This window comes from Pan troglodytes, chromosome 15 (genome assembly GCF_028858775.2).
Source record: "Pan troglodytes isolate AG18354 chromosome 15, NHGRI_mPanTro3-v2.0_pri, whole genome shotgun sequence".
In the NCBI taxonomy this organism is placed as follows: domain Eukaryota; kingdom Metazoa; phylum Chordata; class Mammalia; order Primates; family Hominidae; genus Pan; species Pan troglodytes.
Genome location: NC_072413.2, coordinates 66,392,743 through 66,409,131, shown reverse-complemented (window position 1 = coordinate 66,409,131; position 16,389 = coordinate 66,392,743). Strand labels below are relative to the sequence as shown.

Sequence of the window (16,389 nt, the reverse complement as noted above, 5' to 3'; positions counted from 1 at the left end):
AATTGCTTGAGCTCAGGAGTTCAAGGCTGCAGTGAGTTATGATCATGCCACTGTATTCCAGCCTGGGCGACACAGCAAGACCCTGTCTCTAAGGAAAAAAAAGAGATTACAGGTGGTTCCTGAGAAGGACTGGCCTCCTCAAGTCAAAGGGATCAAATGCTGACAGACTCAGCAGAGCCAGTTACAGGGATCTTGGAGTCATGGGGATCTTTTAGCAAATCTACATGAGAAAAGTAGGGAGGATGGTATAAAAAGGCAAAGGTAGTGTCAGAATGGAGTCACAAGTAGGAAATAGAGATCAGTCACAAAGAAGAGCCTAACATTCCAATGCGGGTCAGTATGGAACAGTATATCTGGAGAGAACACTGCATAAATAGTTACAAATAAGAGAGAACAGCTTGGTATAGGCACAGCTGTTGAAGGGCTAGAAGCTGTGCTGGAGCCACCAAATCTTTTTATTATAAAGAGGCACCAGTAAAAACAAAACAAACAAACCAAAACCAAAAACAAAACATAGTACTGCTAGAGAGTTTTGTCATTTTACTAGACATTGATGGAATCTTCATTAGGATGCTGGGATAATACTTTCAGAGAAGAATAGACAACTGAGAAAGGATTTAAAGATAAACCGTGAAATGGATTAGTATGTGGAAAAGTGACTTTGCAAGGAAAAAAATGAAGAAATAGTTATCATTTATATGTCATTCTGTATCATCCATGAGGGAAGGGAAGTATCTATGGGAGGCACCACTATACCTCCTGGGCCCTTAGGTTCTTACTGGAGGAGAGAGGTGAGCACAGGTCCGTCCCCACTGTGGGCAAGATGCCACAGAGACTTCTCTTTCTTCTTTGACGATAAATGACAGAACACTGAAGCCAAACCCAGAGCACAGAAAAGGTGCTGGCTGGAAAGGCTAGTACTTGGAACAGAGAAGAAGAACCAGAACTTCCCCTGATTGAATGGTGAGATTCAGAAGACCATGTCCTGTAGAGTTTATTCTTCCTCAAAAGTGTTCTGTTGCCACACAGAGCCACACAGTTATAAGGAAATAACTAATCATTACTTAACAGAGATCGAAAAAGCTCTCTCGAAGCAATGGATCATTCCACTCTTTGAAGGGAGTATTCCAACAAGTATAAGTATTGAAGGTGACCACACCACAGGGGTTGAAAAAAAATTGTTCTGCAATTAATTCCAAGTAACATGCATGAATAATCTTACATGAACATGGTACTCATTGTAGAATAAAGGTTAAGAACCTAGGGATATAAAAGAGGGAGTGTATGTATGTGATGGGGGAGGGAGAGGCAAAGGAAAAGGAAAGTTCTGGCTTTGCCCCTTAGAACCATGTGATTTAGAGCAAAATTTTCAAACTCCATAACGTTCAATGTGCTCCAATTGTAAAGTATATCTAGTAATACCCACCTCAGAGTTTTCGTGAGGCTTGAAAAAGAAAATGCCCACAAAGCACTTAGCAGAATAACTGGCACAAAGTAGACTCTCAATAAATGGATGAATCAACTCAGCATAGCAACCAGAGAGCCAGGGCCGCTGGGGCTTTGGGGGGATTGTTTTCAATCCCTCCCAGACATACCAGGTGCCTTAGCTCTAATTCTTTAAGGTTTGTAAAGATGAGCCTCTTTCTGGAGTTTGACTCTCAGAGAATTCTGTTACAGAATCACAGATCATAATCCCAGTTCACTCTTTCATTGACAATTCTGAGTTGAGGATTCAGAAAATGGGCAGTGGGATACAACCATGGGAGCTGGGCTCTCCAAAGGTGTTCTCAAAATCATGGTCCCTTTGTAACAATAAAATGAATGTCCAACAGTCAAGCACACACAGTCTTTGTCTGAGATGCAAGAACTCTTAAGCTCTGCCAAGGTAAGAAGAGAAACTTCTAGAAAGAGACCCTCAGTGAAAAAAAACCTCGGCTTCAAGCATTCTAAGACAGTTGCCAGGAGCCACTGGCTGATTTAAAAATCCAGGGAAGCTTGGGGGCAGGGAGGGGACAACAAGGTAAGGTGAAGGTTACAGGAAGGAAGGAGTGACTATGTCAACTTTGCAGTAACTGAAAATTCCAAATTATTTACAGCGGCAGAAATCAGGAAAGCTCAATGATTTGTATTACATTTGAAAATTAATCACCCATCAGATAATGTGTAGCATATCATAAAATGTTATGGTAACATAATCAGACTAACATAAATTCAAACAGAATGCTAGAGACTTATTTGATTCATTTCTCCTCAAACCTCCACAATGTAAACCTTTTGTCTGCTTCCCATTCCTCTACCCCTAATTTTTTTTTTTTTTTTTTTTTTTTGAGATGGAGACTCGCCATGTCACCCAGGCTGGAGTGCAGTGGTGCGATCTTGGCTCACTGCAACTTCCACCTCCCGGGTTCAAGCAGTTCCCTGCCTCAGCCTCCCAAGTAGCTGGGATTACAGGTGTCTGCCACCATACTTGGCTAATTTTTGTATTTTTAGTAGAGACGGGGTTTCACCACCTTTGCCAGGCTGGGCTCAAACTCCTGACCTCGTGATCCACCTGCCTCGGCCTCCCAAAGTGCTGGGATTACAGGCGTGAGCCGCCGCACCCAACCTCCTCTACCCCTAATTTTATAAGCTATTAAGAATTTGGGTGCTCTGCGGACGCCGCCGCTGAGGAAAACCGTGTACTATTAGCCATGGTCAACCCCACCATGTTCTTTGAATTTGCCGTCGACAGCAAGCCCTTGGGCCATGTCTCCTTCGAGCTGTTTGCAGACAAGATCCCAAAGACAGCAGAAAATTTTCGTGCTCCAAGCACTGGAGAGAAAGGATTTGGTTATAAGGGTTCCTGCTTTCACAGAATTATTCCAGGGTTTATGTGTCAGGGTGGTGACTGCGAAGTCACCATAATGGCACTGGTGGCAAGTCCATCTACACGGAGAAATTTGAAGATGAGAACTTCATCCTAAAGCATACAGGTCCTGGCATCTTGTCCATGGCAAATGCTGGACCCAACACAAATGGTTCCCAGTTTTTCATCTGCACTGCCAAGACTGAGTGGTTGGATGGCAAGCATGTGCTCTTTGGCAAAGTGAAAGAAGGCATGAATATTGTGGAGGCATGGAGCGCTTTGGGTCCAGGAATGGCAAGACCAGCAAGAAGATCACCATTGCTGACTGTGGACAACTCGAATAAGTTTGACTTGTGTTTTATCTTAACCACCAGACCATTCCTTCCGTAGCTCAGGAGAGCACCCCTCCACCCCATTTGCTCGCAGTATCCTAGAATCTTTGTGCTCTCGCTGCAGTTCCCTTTGGGTTCCATGTTTTCCTTGTTCCCTCCCATGCCTAGATGGATTGCAGAGTTAAGTTTATGATTATGAAATAAAAACTAAATAACAAAAAAAAAAGAAAGAATTTGGAAGGGCCTGAGGTCCCCCCACTCCACTCATTGCACCCATCAGTGACATCAAGAAAGGACTTGAAATGAAAACTAGCATTGTACCATGCTGTGCACCTCACAGCCACAGCTACCCCAGGAGATAAGCAGAGGCCACAGGCTCAGGCGGCGTAGCATCTCACAGCAGGGATACTCCCCCAGCAACAGCAGCCAGAAGACGAATGCTCCAAGCTGGACCTGCTTTAGCCACATGTGTGATAAGCTTTCAAATCTCACACACACAAGCAGAGGAAGGGGCATTTCAGAATCACAGGAAAATGCCAGGAGTATTTCAAAGTCAAATAATGCCTAGAGCAAGAGAAAAAAAGCAAGAAGAAGCTCCTCATCTCATTGCTTTCACGTTCCTGCCCCAGGGCGGGAGGTGCTATCCTAATACATAACTCACTAAGTTTTACAGGTAAACCAAATGACACTCTAGGTCTAATCATCATTCAGGAAAGTCAGAGAGGAAGATAATAAGGACCATTCATTGCAACCCAGCAGAATCATCACCAAGTCAAGGCCTCCTTTTCTAGCACCTCATTTTATTCCTAAATTAAAACAGTGATAACTGTCAGAGGCATTTGAACCAGAGTGACTCCGTCTTGAAAACAAGCTGTAAAAATAAGGCTGAGACCTATTGGTCTGTATTCCCAGGAGGTTAGGCATTCCAAGTCACAGCATGAGATAGGAGGTCAGAAAAGATACAGGTCACAAAGACATTGCTGATAAGGCAGGTTGCAGTAAAGAAGTTGGCCAAAGCCCACCAATCCAAGATGATGACGAACATGATCTCTGGTGTCCTCACTGCTCATTATACGCTAATTATAATGCATTAGCATGTTAAAAGACACTCCCACCAACATCATGACAGTTTACAAATGGCATGACAACATCAGGAAGTTATCGTATATGGTCTAAAAAGGGGAGGAACGCCCAGTTCTGGGAATTGCCCACCTCTTTACAGGAAAACTCATGAATAATCCACCTCTTGTTTAGCATATAATAAAAAAAAAAAACCCATAAAAATAGCGAGCCAGCAGCTCTTGGGGTTGCTGTGCTGTGGAGTAGCCATACTTTATTCCTTTACTTTCTTAATAAACTTGCTTTCACTTTATGAACTCTGGCACAAAGTAGACTCTTTATGGACTCACCCCAAATTCTTTCTTGCATGAGGTCCAAGAACCCTCTCTTGGGGTCTGGATTGAGATCCCTTTCCGGTAACACAACCACCATCTTACATCTCAGAGCAGATGGTACAGGAAAAAGAACTGAGGGTCTGGAACTATACAAACTTGGTTTCAAATACTGATGCTATCACTGAATACGAGTTATTTATGTTATCAGCTAAGTTCTTCTATTTGTAAAAATAGAGATGATCAGATCTATGCTGAAGGGTTATTGGAGGAATTGATGGAAATAAAACACAAAGGGTCAAAAATGATCCCTGCAAACTCACAGGTACTCAGTAAAGGCTAACTCCTTTCCATCACTAGAAAATAAAGAGGAATTTAAATTAGTATCACCTGGTGCACAAGAACCAAGCAAGGATGTTGTCCATTATCAACTATGGGACCCTAGGATGGCAGGAAATGGGTTCCCACATAGGCTGCTGCCTGCCCTCAGCCTCTCTTCCTCCCTCTGTCCTGCCCTGCTTTTTCAAAATAAAGATTGACTGACTCAAAAATGTGATAACCAAAAAGCTCCCATGCTCGCAAGATCAGACAAAGTTGGTTCTCCCATTACACACCTTTAGCCTACGAAGATGGGGACTAGGAAGCCAGGATTTAAGGGAGATGTCCATGAGCACAAATGGCTGTCAGTAGGAGAGCGGTAGCATAGCCAGCCCTGTGGCAGGATATTGTCTATAAGGAAAGTCACTTGACTGGGGAGTTCATGCTCACTGTGAAGTTTAACTTGGAAAAAGCCACATATTCAGATTTGGGTTCAAGAATTTAAAAGATGACTTTTATCTTGTAATTGATTGCAATGTGGGGTGAGATGGTGCTTAAATTTTTTTTTTTTTCCTGCACAGTTCTTTAGGAGCTCTTTATAAACCACTGAAAGTCATGAGAGATATAAATATATCACCTGCAAACCCAATAATTTGATTGGGTTTGGGGACTTTTTTGCCTAGAATCTATCTACTAAAAGTCACCAGAATAAAGTGAAAATAGCAACACATTCAGAATTGAAAGAATTGAATTTCTGTTCCATTTCTGCTACCTACTAGTTGTGTGACCCTGAATAAATTAGTTAATATCAATTGCTTACCGCCATCTGTAAAACAAAGGGGCTAGAATGGAGTATGAAACTGAAGAACACCCATGTAAGAATCACCCAAAGTGCTTGCTAAAAACCGCAGACCCTAGGCTTGGCACTGCCCTCACTGAATACAGCACTGGGGATGGGGCCTGGGATCTTCATTGTTCACAAACACCTGGGATTTTTAAATTTACTGTACTTGAGACTCACTGGAGAAGATGATCTCTAGACTGTATCTCAGATGGGCACTGTCATATTCTAAATGCTTTTTGTTCTAGTGAAAGTGCTGATTCATTTGTAAATCAGTTCATAGTTTAGGCAGGTATTGAACCCTTCTTTCCTTTTTACTTTCCCTAGCCAATGAGGTTGCCCATTTTCTTCTCACTCACAGCTAACCAGCTAAGGCTAAAATACAACATCCTGTCCAATCTTCATTCTCAAATGAGCCAAATAAATTTCAAGGTCCTTGACTTTCAGGGCAGCGCCTTGTCCAAGAGATCTCATAGCTGTTTCCGATGTTGTTTCCCAGCTGAAAATATTTTTCTTCCCAAGCCAGACAACAGGGTCTTCAATTTGGTTCCAAAGCCCTGTGTCTCTTCTACTTCCTGCAACTGCTCAGATTTCTCTAGAAATCTCTTGCCCAGGTATTTGGCCTAGTTTACTTAGCAAGTTAGAGCAGGCAGGGTCACTGCACAAGGGGAATTGGTACCAGACAAACAGCATATAAAAATAAAATAAGTCAGAGCTGGAGAAGAACAACAGAGGTGATAAAATGCTAGTGAAATGAGTGGCTCATTAAAGGGTAAACCACCTACATGCTCTGTAAGAGGACCAGTCATTTGTCCTGTGATGGTCAGAGCTCATGCGCCTCAGAGAGAGAAGTAAGGACATGTGCTAAGTCTGCCATAAAAAGAAATGTTTTCAGTTTAAATATATCAATACATGTATTCTTCCTTCTAGATATGTCCTTTCTACTTTTTGGTGTTAAAGTGCCTTTACCTTTTTGAAATGGTGGTAACGGTTAATTTTGTAACTATATTCAATAAAAAATGATGTTTAAAACATCATGGTGGTATACTCTGGTTTCTCTTCAAATCGCGTAAATCTTTCGCCTTTTAAAACATCATGGTGGTTCTCTCACCCGTGTTTTGTTTTTATTTTATTTGGCTCAAAATCTCCTAGGAAAGACTGACTCTCCACCTTAGCAAAGGTACACGGTCTATCGTGGTCAAAGCATGGGAAAGGGGACCCTTCATCTCCAGCGTGGGAGTCATTGTACCTGTGTATTTTCAGCTGGCAATTTCCAACGGAACCCTCTTAAGAGAAAGTTCTCTCTACTTGAGCTCATTCAGAAATAGTGATTTCTTGGATATATTGACTTTTTTCAAAGGGAGTCCCATGGTTTGCTTGTTTGTTTGTGGGTGGTAGGAAAGATACAGGTATTCTTGTCTCAAATGTGGAGATGGAAATGGGAGATGACCACTTGGGTGTCTGTGTTGCCCTTTCTCAGTCCCTGCACTGTGAGTAGCAGCTCATTGTATTCATTCACTGGGACCACACACTTTCGGTAGGATTTCCTCAGATTTTAATACATTTGCCTAGTGCCTAGTGCCAATACATTGCCTGAAAAAAGGGATTCTTTTAATGCCACCATTCTGGGTTCCCCTTTTATTTATTTCCCCAATCCACTTAATACCTGTTAGAGCACTTCTGTTGGCAGAGTGTGGGCAGGGGCTTGGATTTCACACTTGAGCAGCTCTGGAAAGGGAGGAGACATTTATACCCAAGATAATGTACTTGACTGGATTTTATGTTCCCTTTGCTATTTCTATAGGTATTTATGCTTAAAAAGAGTTTTCATCTACCCCTGCAGCACAGCCGAACTTCTCCTCTGGCGGGATCTAGTCACACACACACATACTCACATAATCCTCCTTGCCTAAAAACAGCAGGTGAGCTGGAGTAGAAAACAAGAGAACAAGTACAGCGACCTGGAATCATGCCACCAAGGGAGAGAGGTTCCTTTTGAGTTAGGGCAACTAAGCCTGAATCCTTCTTTGGAGGAATCTAGGAGTAGGGAGATATACAACTATGACTTACATCAGGTAAAACATCATCCTCGATATCTTTCTTTGGGTGAATATGAATATAAGCCTGACATGCTGCCCCACATCTACCCTTTAGCTTATCTGGGAAAAAAAATTTATCAACTTTTCTTTAGTTATTCAGTCTTTCATTAAGCCTGTCCAACCACAGAGAGGAGAAGTTAAGACTTGTAGAAGATAGCAACAAAGATTTCCTACCCTCCTCATGCTATCTGGTCCCTGAAAGCAGCTGCAGAACCCTTCTCTCCCTCAGCGTGGGTCTGTGTTTAGGGTTCTGGCTTGCTTACACAAAGGCTATCCCATAAGATTCCAGGGGAAGCCTGACTCCCATCCTCCCATAGACTCCAGCAGGCTGGTTCTGCAAAAAGTATTCCTATCTTCAGTATTCTTACAGTATTTCTATTTAAGTATCTGCTTATAATTGTCAAGGTTTGATGCTAACATTTTAAACCGACAATTACTAACATTTTAAAGGAATGGTTAAATTGTAAAACTCAATTTCTATGCGGAAGAATGATTCTAAATAAGCAGTCCTTCGTCCTTCAGACTGGGTTCACGAGTAGCTACAGGGAGTGCATTTCTTTTTCTTGCTTTCTCTCTCTCTTTCAAAATAAATGTATCTACTGTGTAAGTGTCAAGCACTGCCCTTACATTTGAGGGTATGCAGATAAATTCAGTTATAGACCTCAAGGGGCTCATAATTCAGGGCTCAGAAGTCTAAGAATAGAGACAAGGGCCAGGTGCAAGTGTGGGCCAGAGGGAAGAGGGACGGATCACAGCTGGTGTCAGGGAAGTCTTCACAGTGATGATATTTGAGTCTTCGAAAATATAAAATGGACACTGAGAATCCTATCACCAGAAAGGAAACACTGAATATTTCCAAGATTCAAAGAAATACTTCCAAGATGCAATACTTCTAAGATGCAAAACTAGGACTTTGAGAAAAGCCTACAGATTCAAGTGTGGATCAGCAGCTTGAGTGATATTGGTTCTGTCAACAATTTACTAGGTACTTCAGGCTCGCCCCTCAAGCATCCCATAATTTCAGGGTGCCTCCTAAATAGAAATGAAAATATTATTAGAAAGTTCATTTAAATAAACCTCCTATATGAAAAAAAGACCTCTTTCCAATTTGTTGAAATAAGAGAGTCATAATATTTATTTCATCAAGGGGGTGTGAGGCTTAGTCAGGATTCATTTACTTCATTACTCTTTCTAGGGCACTTGAAAATTTATATAATCCCATTTGTAGTTTGTAAGACCAGACTTCATGAGGATTTGAGGAGAAATTGTATAAATGTGAATGTTTTTATCGAGTTTTTCTTCCTTCTTTCAAGTATAACCAGCCTTACTCTAGCTTTTCCAGCCCTCGCTAGAAGGCACTTTGTAATGGCAAGAGTTTCCCAAGTGAAGGCCTCGGCCACTCCCCTCTGCATGCTCTGCCTCATTCATCGCTAGAGAACCTTCCTTAGTGCCAGGACCCCCCATCTCCTCTAGACTTACTTCATTCACTGTGCTCTTACTGCAAGTCCGGTTTACATGCTTATCTGTTTCCTCAAGTAGACTGTGAACAACCAGAGGGTATCAACCATCTCTTACCTGTTTTTGTTTTCTTGAATCTCCAGCGCAACTAGTTACACAGTGACTAGCAGAGAAGAGGTGATTAAATAAAGGTTTGTCAAATGAATGAGTGCCCAAACCCTCTGCTCTTGTTACAAGGCAAAACCCAGCCTGTGCCCTCTGACAATGCAGCCTATCCTCCTGTTCTTCAGCTGCAGCTCACTCTACCCCAGCACCTCCCCTTTCTGACTACCTGAATCTTATCTATTATTTAAGGCAGAGGTTCCCAACCTTGGCTGCACATTAGAATCACATGGGGGAGCTTTACAAATAAAATAAACACTGATGCTCAGCTCTACTGGCAGAGATTTTGATTTAACTGGTCAGGGTGGGGCATTGGCATTGGTATAAATGCTCCTGTGATGAGCCTTAAGTGCAGCCAGGTTTGAGAACCACTGATTTTTTTTTTTTTTTTTTGAGACAGAGTCTTGCTCTGTCACCCAGGCTTGAGTGCAGTGGCACACTCTCTACTCACTGTAACCTTTGCCTCCTGGGTTCAAGTGATTCTCCTGCCTCAGCCTCCTGGGTAGCTGGGACTACAGGTATGCGCCACCACGCCTGGCTATTTTTTTTTTTTTTTTTGTATTTTTAGTAGAGATGGGGTTTTACCATGTTGGTCAGGCTGGTCTCGAACTCCTGACCTGAGGCGATTCACCCACCTTGGCCTCCCAAAAGTGCTGGGATTACAGGCATGAGCCACTGCGTCCTGCCGAGAATCACTGATTTTAAGGTAATACTCAAGTCTCACCTTTTCCTGAAAAGACTTAATATGCCTCTGATGATGTTACCTTCCTTTAGAGTCAAAGCAGTTACTGTTTTAACCACTCATTAGACAACAAATCAAACACTGCCTTGTAACAGTACCTCAGTATTAGTTTGTTTGGACCTCGAGGGCAGGAACTAGTCTTCTACTTCTTTATATTCCCATACCATGCACGGGGTAGACCAAAACATATTTTCGATGGTTTAAAACAACAACTACAAAAAGTAGGAGAGGCCATTTTAATTCTACTCTAAGAACATGTCTTTGGTAAGAATAAAAATGTTGCAAAAAGGGTGGGGCAGGATTGAAGCAGAGTAGGAAAAGAGTAAATAAAAGTCAAATGGAAAAAAAGCTAAATTAGTCCAAAAGAAAATGTTTTCCAGCTTCTTAAGAGAGTTTTTGCAAACACTGAAGCAGAATAAGCAAGAAAATTAACTTGGCTTGTGGCCCTGATAAGAAGATTTCTTTCTTGGTTATAAAATTTTGCAAAGTTTCCAGGGTGTAAAGAAAATAATCAGCCAAGGAGGACTCCTTCCCTCAGACAACACAATTCAGCTCTTGGGTTAATCGGCTTGAAGGTCTGCTCAGCTTGACCTGACCCCCTTCCAGGCCTGTGATCTGAAACTAAGCCTCACATTCAAGAGCCCTGGTGTAGAGCTCAATGTCATAGAAACGGGATAAAATATAATCCTCATCCCATAACCTTGATCCCTGGGTGTAGTGGCCTCTGCTTGGGCATTGGAAAAAAACCCTAAAAAACAAAAAACTATACCTGTTATCTTCTCTAAGTGGCTGGTGTCCCAGAGGTCTTACTACCCTAGAATTATCCAGGCACGTTCTGCTACTAAATGGTGTTATAAGAAAGCACTACTTGGTGCAATTACCTTAAAGGTTAGCTTTAAAGTACTGTTTTATGCACATATCCCAGAAAAGCCTTCGCTTCGTATGGCTTCTATGGTTTTTCATAAAATAAGACCACAGGAAAGACTCAGGGAATCACTAAGCACACCCTCTGCTAAGGCAAGATAAGGTCACTAGACAGAGACATGTTTTTTCTATATCAAACTTTATTCTAGTTATTAGGTCACAAATTTAACAACTGGTCCCCAAAGGCATGCATATTTCTATAGATTAATTAAATGTATGTTCTTTGCCTGGGTTGGCCATTTTAACACTGGCCATATTTTACATTAATTTCTAATTATTGTTTGAAAACATGATTCCAAGGCATTTAAGTCTGCTTCTTATTGATTAGTAATGATAGTAACAAGTTGTCTTTTGTAAATTAAGATAACATGACTGACCCATCTAATGGGATGGGAGTTGATGAACTGTCACTGATCCATCTACACTTTGCTTCTGGTTCTCCTTATGACCACTGGCCTGCATTTGACCTTATCAGCCAAAAGCCAAGAGCCACCAACATCCTCCAGTCACCAAAGAGACATAAAAAATAGCATTTGTCCTACCAGCTACTTCCTGTTGACACTGACTGGTTAATTTATTAAAACAAAAGAAAAGTAAAAATATGGCTCTAATTTCTTTATTCACTTATAAATTCTAACTGGAATTAGTAAAACTAGGATTTGGGAGCCTTGAACCCATGATACCATATATAATAGATGAAATCATAAATTCCGTGTGTAACAGTAAGAATGGCTTCTAAAATCTAAAACCTGAAACAGAGATAAACTATAAGTTTTCAAGGAGTGGGATCAAGGATCCATGAAAACGAATGACTCAACATTGATTCACAAGGAATTTTGCTTCCTCTGACAAAGTTTACATAGGTGTGTTCAACAATCCTTAATGATATCCCTGAAAGCTGCAACACAGCTATTTAACATGATTTACTACCAAAGGTCATTAGATTCTCCAGGAATATTTTGGAATGTGTTCCACTAAAAAGAGAAATAACAGCTTCAGAACCTAGGATACCAGACTCTTCAGGGAAAAGGTGCCATTGAGGTAATGAGTAGTCCAGGGCCTGAAAACTCAAGAATGTTTCCCTGAATAGAAACAAGCAGCTCTATCTTCTCAGGACATGGCTGATGTGATCACCAAGCTGGAATATTATTTACATAGTCCAAAGCAAACCAAGAAGAATTCTCTGGTTTGGAAAATTATGTCTAGAACAGGCAATAGCTCACGCCTGTTTTTGATGATTCCTGCTTCCTTGAAAAAGAGCCAGTTTACCTAATGCAGGTAAAGGCAACAACAGCTTTTCCGCCATTTTCTCCGGAAAGGATCACCAGTGTGACATTTCATGCCTCTGTATCTAAATAGCCTGGATTTGATATATATTTAGCAAGGTGGGCAAATCTGGCTTCTGAATTCTGTCCTATCCAAATAATCAAAATAATCACCCATCTTCTTCCTCCTGCTTTTAGGAGAAACTAGATTGAATCTGGTCACACAGCAGGATAAAGTTGAGGTTAGTCATTAGGAAAAAGAATTTTTTTATTATGAAACATTTTACCAAAGCTTTACCAAAGAGGTCAGACAGTGGTGTCCTTTTCTTTGGAATGAAGAATGAAGACAGAAGACTTAAAAGGAGGTAGAAAGTAAACTTTCTGGATGTAAGGGAAGGATTTTCAGTTTTGGCCAGGATAGAAACCACAAACAGGGAACTCTGAGAAAGTGACCAACCATTTGGAGGTCTTTCTAGCATCATTCAGTACTTTACACTACAGGTGTATGCGTTAATGTAAAAGTACCTAGTATCTGGGGAAAAATTTATTCACTTGGCAGCATCTGCTGGCCTAAGATTTTCAAAGTACACATACTTCAAGAAAAAGCATCATCATTATTTAATTCATATACAAATTAGTCCTCAACAAATACAATCTAAGTGAAATGATCATTTAGAGATAGAGAATTGGATACCCTTAGAGGTGTGGTCCTTGGTCACTTACAAATATCAGAGAAATGCTGACTCTGTGGGATCAATTCTTATGTTTTTTCCTGTGTGTGACTTGTCTCCCCACTTTATTATAACTGTTGTTGGGACAAGCAGAAATGCTGGTTTCTTTATGCCCTAATAGCTGGTGCTGGCTCAGGACAGACAATGCGGCCAGCATTTTCAGAAGATGCTCAGATTGCTTGGTATATCTCATTCCCCGACCTTCATAGTCAGAGAATACTGTCAAAGCACCCACCTGTCTTCTCTCTGAATCAAGGTACTGGAGGATCAGCCGGGTATTCACACTGTGACTCCAGGTATTTCCTAGTGCGGCTATCACACAGCTGGATCCAGAAGTGCCTGAAATGAAATGGTAAAAGCATGCTTTCAGATGCCCTTTCTTGAGATGGCATTTCACATGAAGTCCAGACATTACTCATTGCCAGTAGTCCAGAGAGTACTTGGAGGCTCAGTTCATTACCACAGAACTTGAGGAATCAGTGAAGTAGGAGAGGGGTTAAGGAATATGAGACTAAAAACCAGCAGGGGTTTCCTTCAGCCTTGGTGAAAGTGACCACCACTGGGCCAAATAATAACAGAGTTATATATCAAAAAGAGGTTGCATTGCAAGATAGCTCAGAGCCATTGCTACTAGTAAATCTAGCCATTCAATATCTAAGGCATAATGCTACTCCACAGAATAAGAACCAGTTATGAAATAGTCTTAGTTTAATAGAGTTGTTAGACATTTTTAGCTAGACAAGAGTCTTAACTCAATTTTCCCTATCAATATAGAAATGGTGGCATATACATGTAAAATTCCCTGGTCCTCCCACCCCCCCGTATACACAACGCAAAAAAAGGAATCTAGAAGATCTCAACATTTCATAGGTAAGCTGTTTTAGACATCCCTATTCCAAGAGAAACATTCCTTTACCTTCTAAGACTTTCCTATAAGGAAGAGGGTCTGAAGTAAACTCTATCTGAGTTCCTAGCCTCCTCCAAATTGCATCTTACATCTCCAAAGCTTTACTGACCCTTCTTGATATCACCATGAGAAAACCCTTTCTGTTCCCTACCTGCTCCTTCCCCCTTGAAGGCAAGCCAACAAGTCCTGCTGCATAGAAGCCAGCTCCCACTATCATGTCCAGCACATCCCAAGGCCTCCTCTGAACCCCTGTGCCCTGTGCCCGAGGCCTCCTCTGAACCCCTGTGCCCTGTGCCCAAGGCCTCCTCTGAACCAACTTTGGCCCTGGGCCATGACAGGAATCCTAACCTTAGGAGGGCACAGTTGGACATTTAGTGTGCCTTGTTGCCTCCAGATACGATCTTTTTTCTATGAGGAGACTACATAGAGGTTGAAGTCCACTGAATTAGCTAAAACAAAATGAGGCCTTGAGTGTGTCATCCGTTGTCCCCTTACTACATCATCTGATTTGTACGCCTCAGTGTGGAGTAGGAATTGGTCTTTTTTTTCCAGGGCAGACACCTTTCAGGGTGGTCTACTAACTGCACATGGCCTTAAGCACCTGGGCCCAAATGCTGCAACAGACAAATGTAGTTCAGTGGTTCTTGGCTGGAGGGTGATTTTATTGGCAATGTCTAACTCGCAGTGTTACTGGCATCTAGAGGGTAGAGGCTGGTGATGCTGCTAACCATTTTATAATGCATAGGACAGCATCCTACAACAAAGAATTATCCAGCCCAAAATACAGCAGTGCTGAAGTTGAGAACCCCTGGGTCAGATAACACCAACCATATATATCTATTTCCTGGTTCAAGCAGGAACAGGAATGAATGAGATGGAAATCAATAACCAAGGTCTCAACAAGCCTGGGGATATCAGATTGAAAGAGAATTTAGTGTAAGAAAGAATAAAATTTGGGGTAACCTCAGTTCATTATGCACACAATTCAAAATATGCACAAATTAATGTGAAAACAAATAATCTAGATTGTTCCGATCTGATCACATCATTCCCCTACTTAAAATGCCTTCAGTAGTCCTTCATGCCTGAGATTAAATACTATCTCCTAAACAATGCACTCTGAGCACTTTGTCAGCTGCCTCTGCATCTCTCTCTGGCTTCACCTCTCTCAGCCCCCTCACTGGACGGTCTCCCATGACCTCCTGACTTCCCTGGCCTCATCCTCCTTGACCTCTTGTCAGCAGTTGATAAAGCTTCCCCCTTCCTTGGCATCCAATCTACTGGCCTCTTCTGCTTCTCCTTTTACCATGTTGATTACTCCTTTCCTTTTTCTGCCTTTGTTTTCTCTTTCTTCTTAGTTGTGGGTGGACCTTAGGGAGTGGGGCATGACCACATTTTTTCTTGTCTAATACCAGATGCTTTCAGTATCCAGGAAAATAATGTACATTAGTAAAGAGGCCAGGTGCTTGCATATTAACATGTAGAACTTCTTTACCCCCACTAAGAGATATAGTCTTTACCATTTCTCTTGAAATTCACAACCCTCTCAGTCTAACTTTTCATTTTCCCCTTTTTGATAGAAATAGACTTATAGAAAAATATTTTCTACTATAAGAAAATCAACACTGCAAGGGCAATAGCAACTATATTTGCATTTTAGAAAAACAGCTCTATTGAGATAATTTGCTATCATACCTCCTCCAATTTCAAGTGTACAGTTCAGCAGCTTTTTCTATATTCACAGAGATGTTCAGCCATCACCACAATTAACTTTAGAACATTTCAAACCCCTAAAAAGAAATCCCACACCCACTGGCCATCAGTCCCCAACACCCCATTCCCTGCCCACCTCCAGCTCTTGGCAACCATTAACCTATTTTTTTTTTCTCTATAGATTTAGTAACTGACTTTCAATTAAAGCCTTAGGAGATGAGGGGAAGTGGTGAGTACTGTGGTGAGTTCGAGAATTCATCCAGGATCTCAAGGGGGCAGTCTCTGTTCAGCTCTAGCTGTTGTTGTCACGTGGCAATATGAGTTCATAGTTAGTCACATCTTATTTATTTATTTTAAAATTGTAAAAAACTTTTATAATCACATCTTTTGATTTTTAAAAATCATAGTGATATGATTTTTTAATTGCGCTAACTTTAAAGCGCAATTTTGATTTTTAAAACGGAAGCCAGAAATCAATGCTTTTAAAGTATAATTTCCTGATTTTAAAATGTTGGTTCAATATTTACACTTTTAAAAACACACAAATAAACATGCTTTTGAGCCAGATATGCCTCATTCCCATCAAGCTTGCAGTGTCTGCTCTACATGGCATGGCTCCACTTTGAAAAGGATGAGAGCCCATTTGACAAGGTGGATGGTT

General features: G+C 41.4%; 1 protein-coding gene and 1 pseudogene across 14 annotated transcripts in view; one reads left to right on the top strand and one right to left on the bottom strand.

The window, feature by feature from the left end:
- RAD51B (RAD51 paralog B) overlaps positions 1 to 16,389 on the bottom strand; it is a 914,255-nt gene that overhangs the window by 304,804 nt on the left and 593,062 nt on the right. For all 14 annotated transcript variants that reach the window (XR_010151168.1, XR_010151169.1, XM_016926252.4 and 11 more), the window contains one exon: positions 13,344 to 13,447. Coding sequence is in view for 12 of the 14 variants with exons in the window: in XM_016926252.4 (XP_016781741.1) it covers positions 13,344 to 13,447 (104 nt within the window). In the remaining 2 variants the exon portion in view is untranslated. The remainder of the gene's footprint in view (positions 1 to 13,343; positions 13,448 to 16,389) is intronic.
- Positions 2,661 to 3,218, top strand: LOC107968189 (peptidyl-prolyl cis-trans isomerase A-like; annotated as a pseudogene).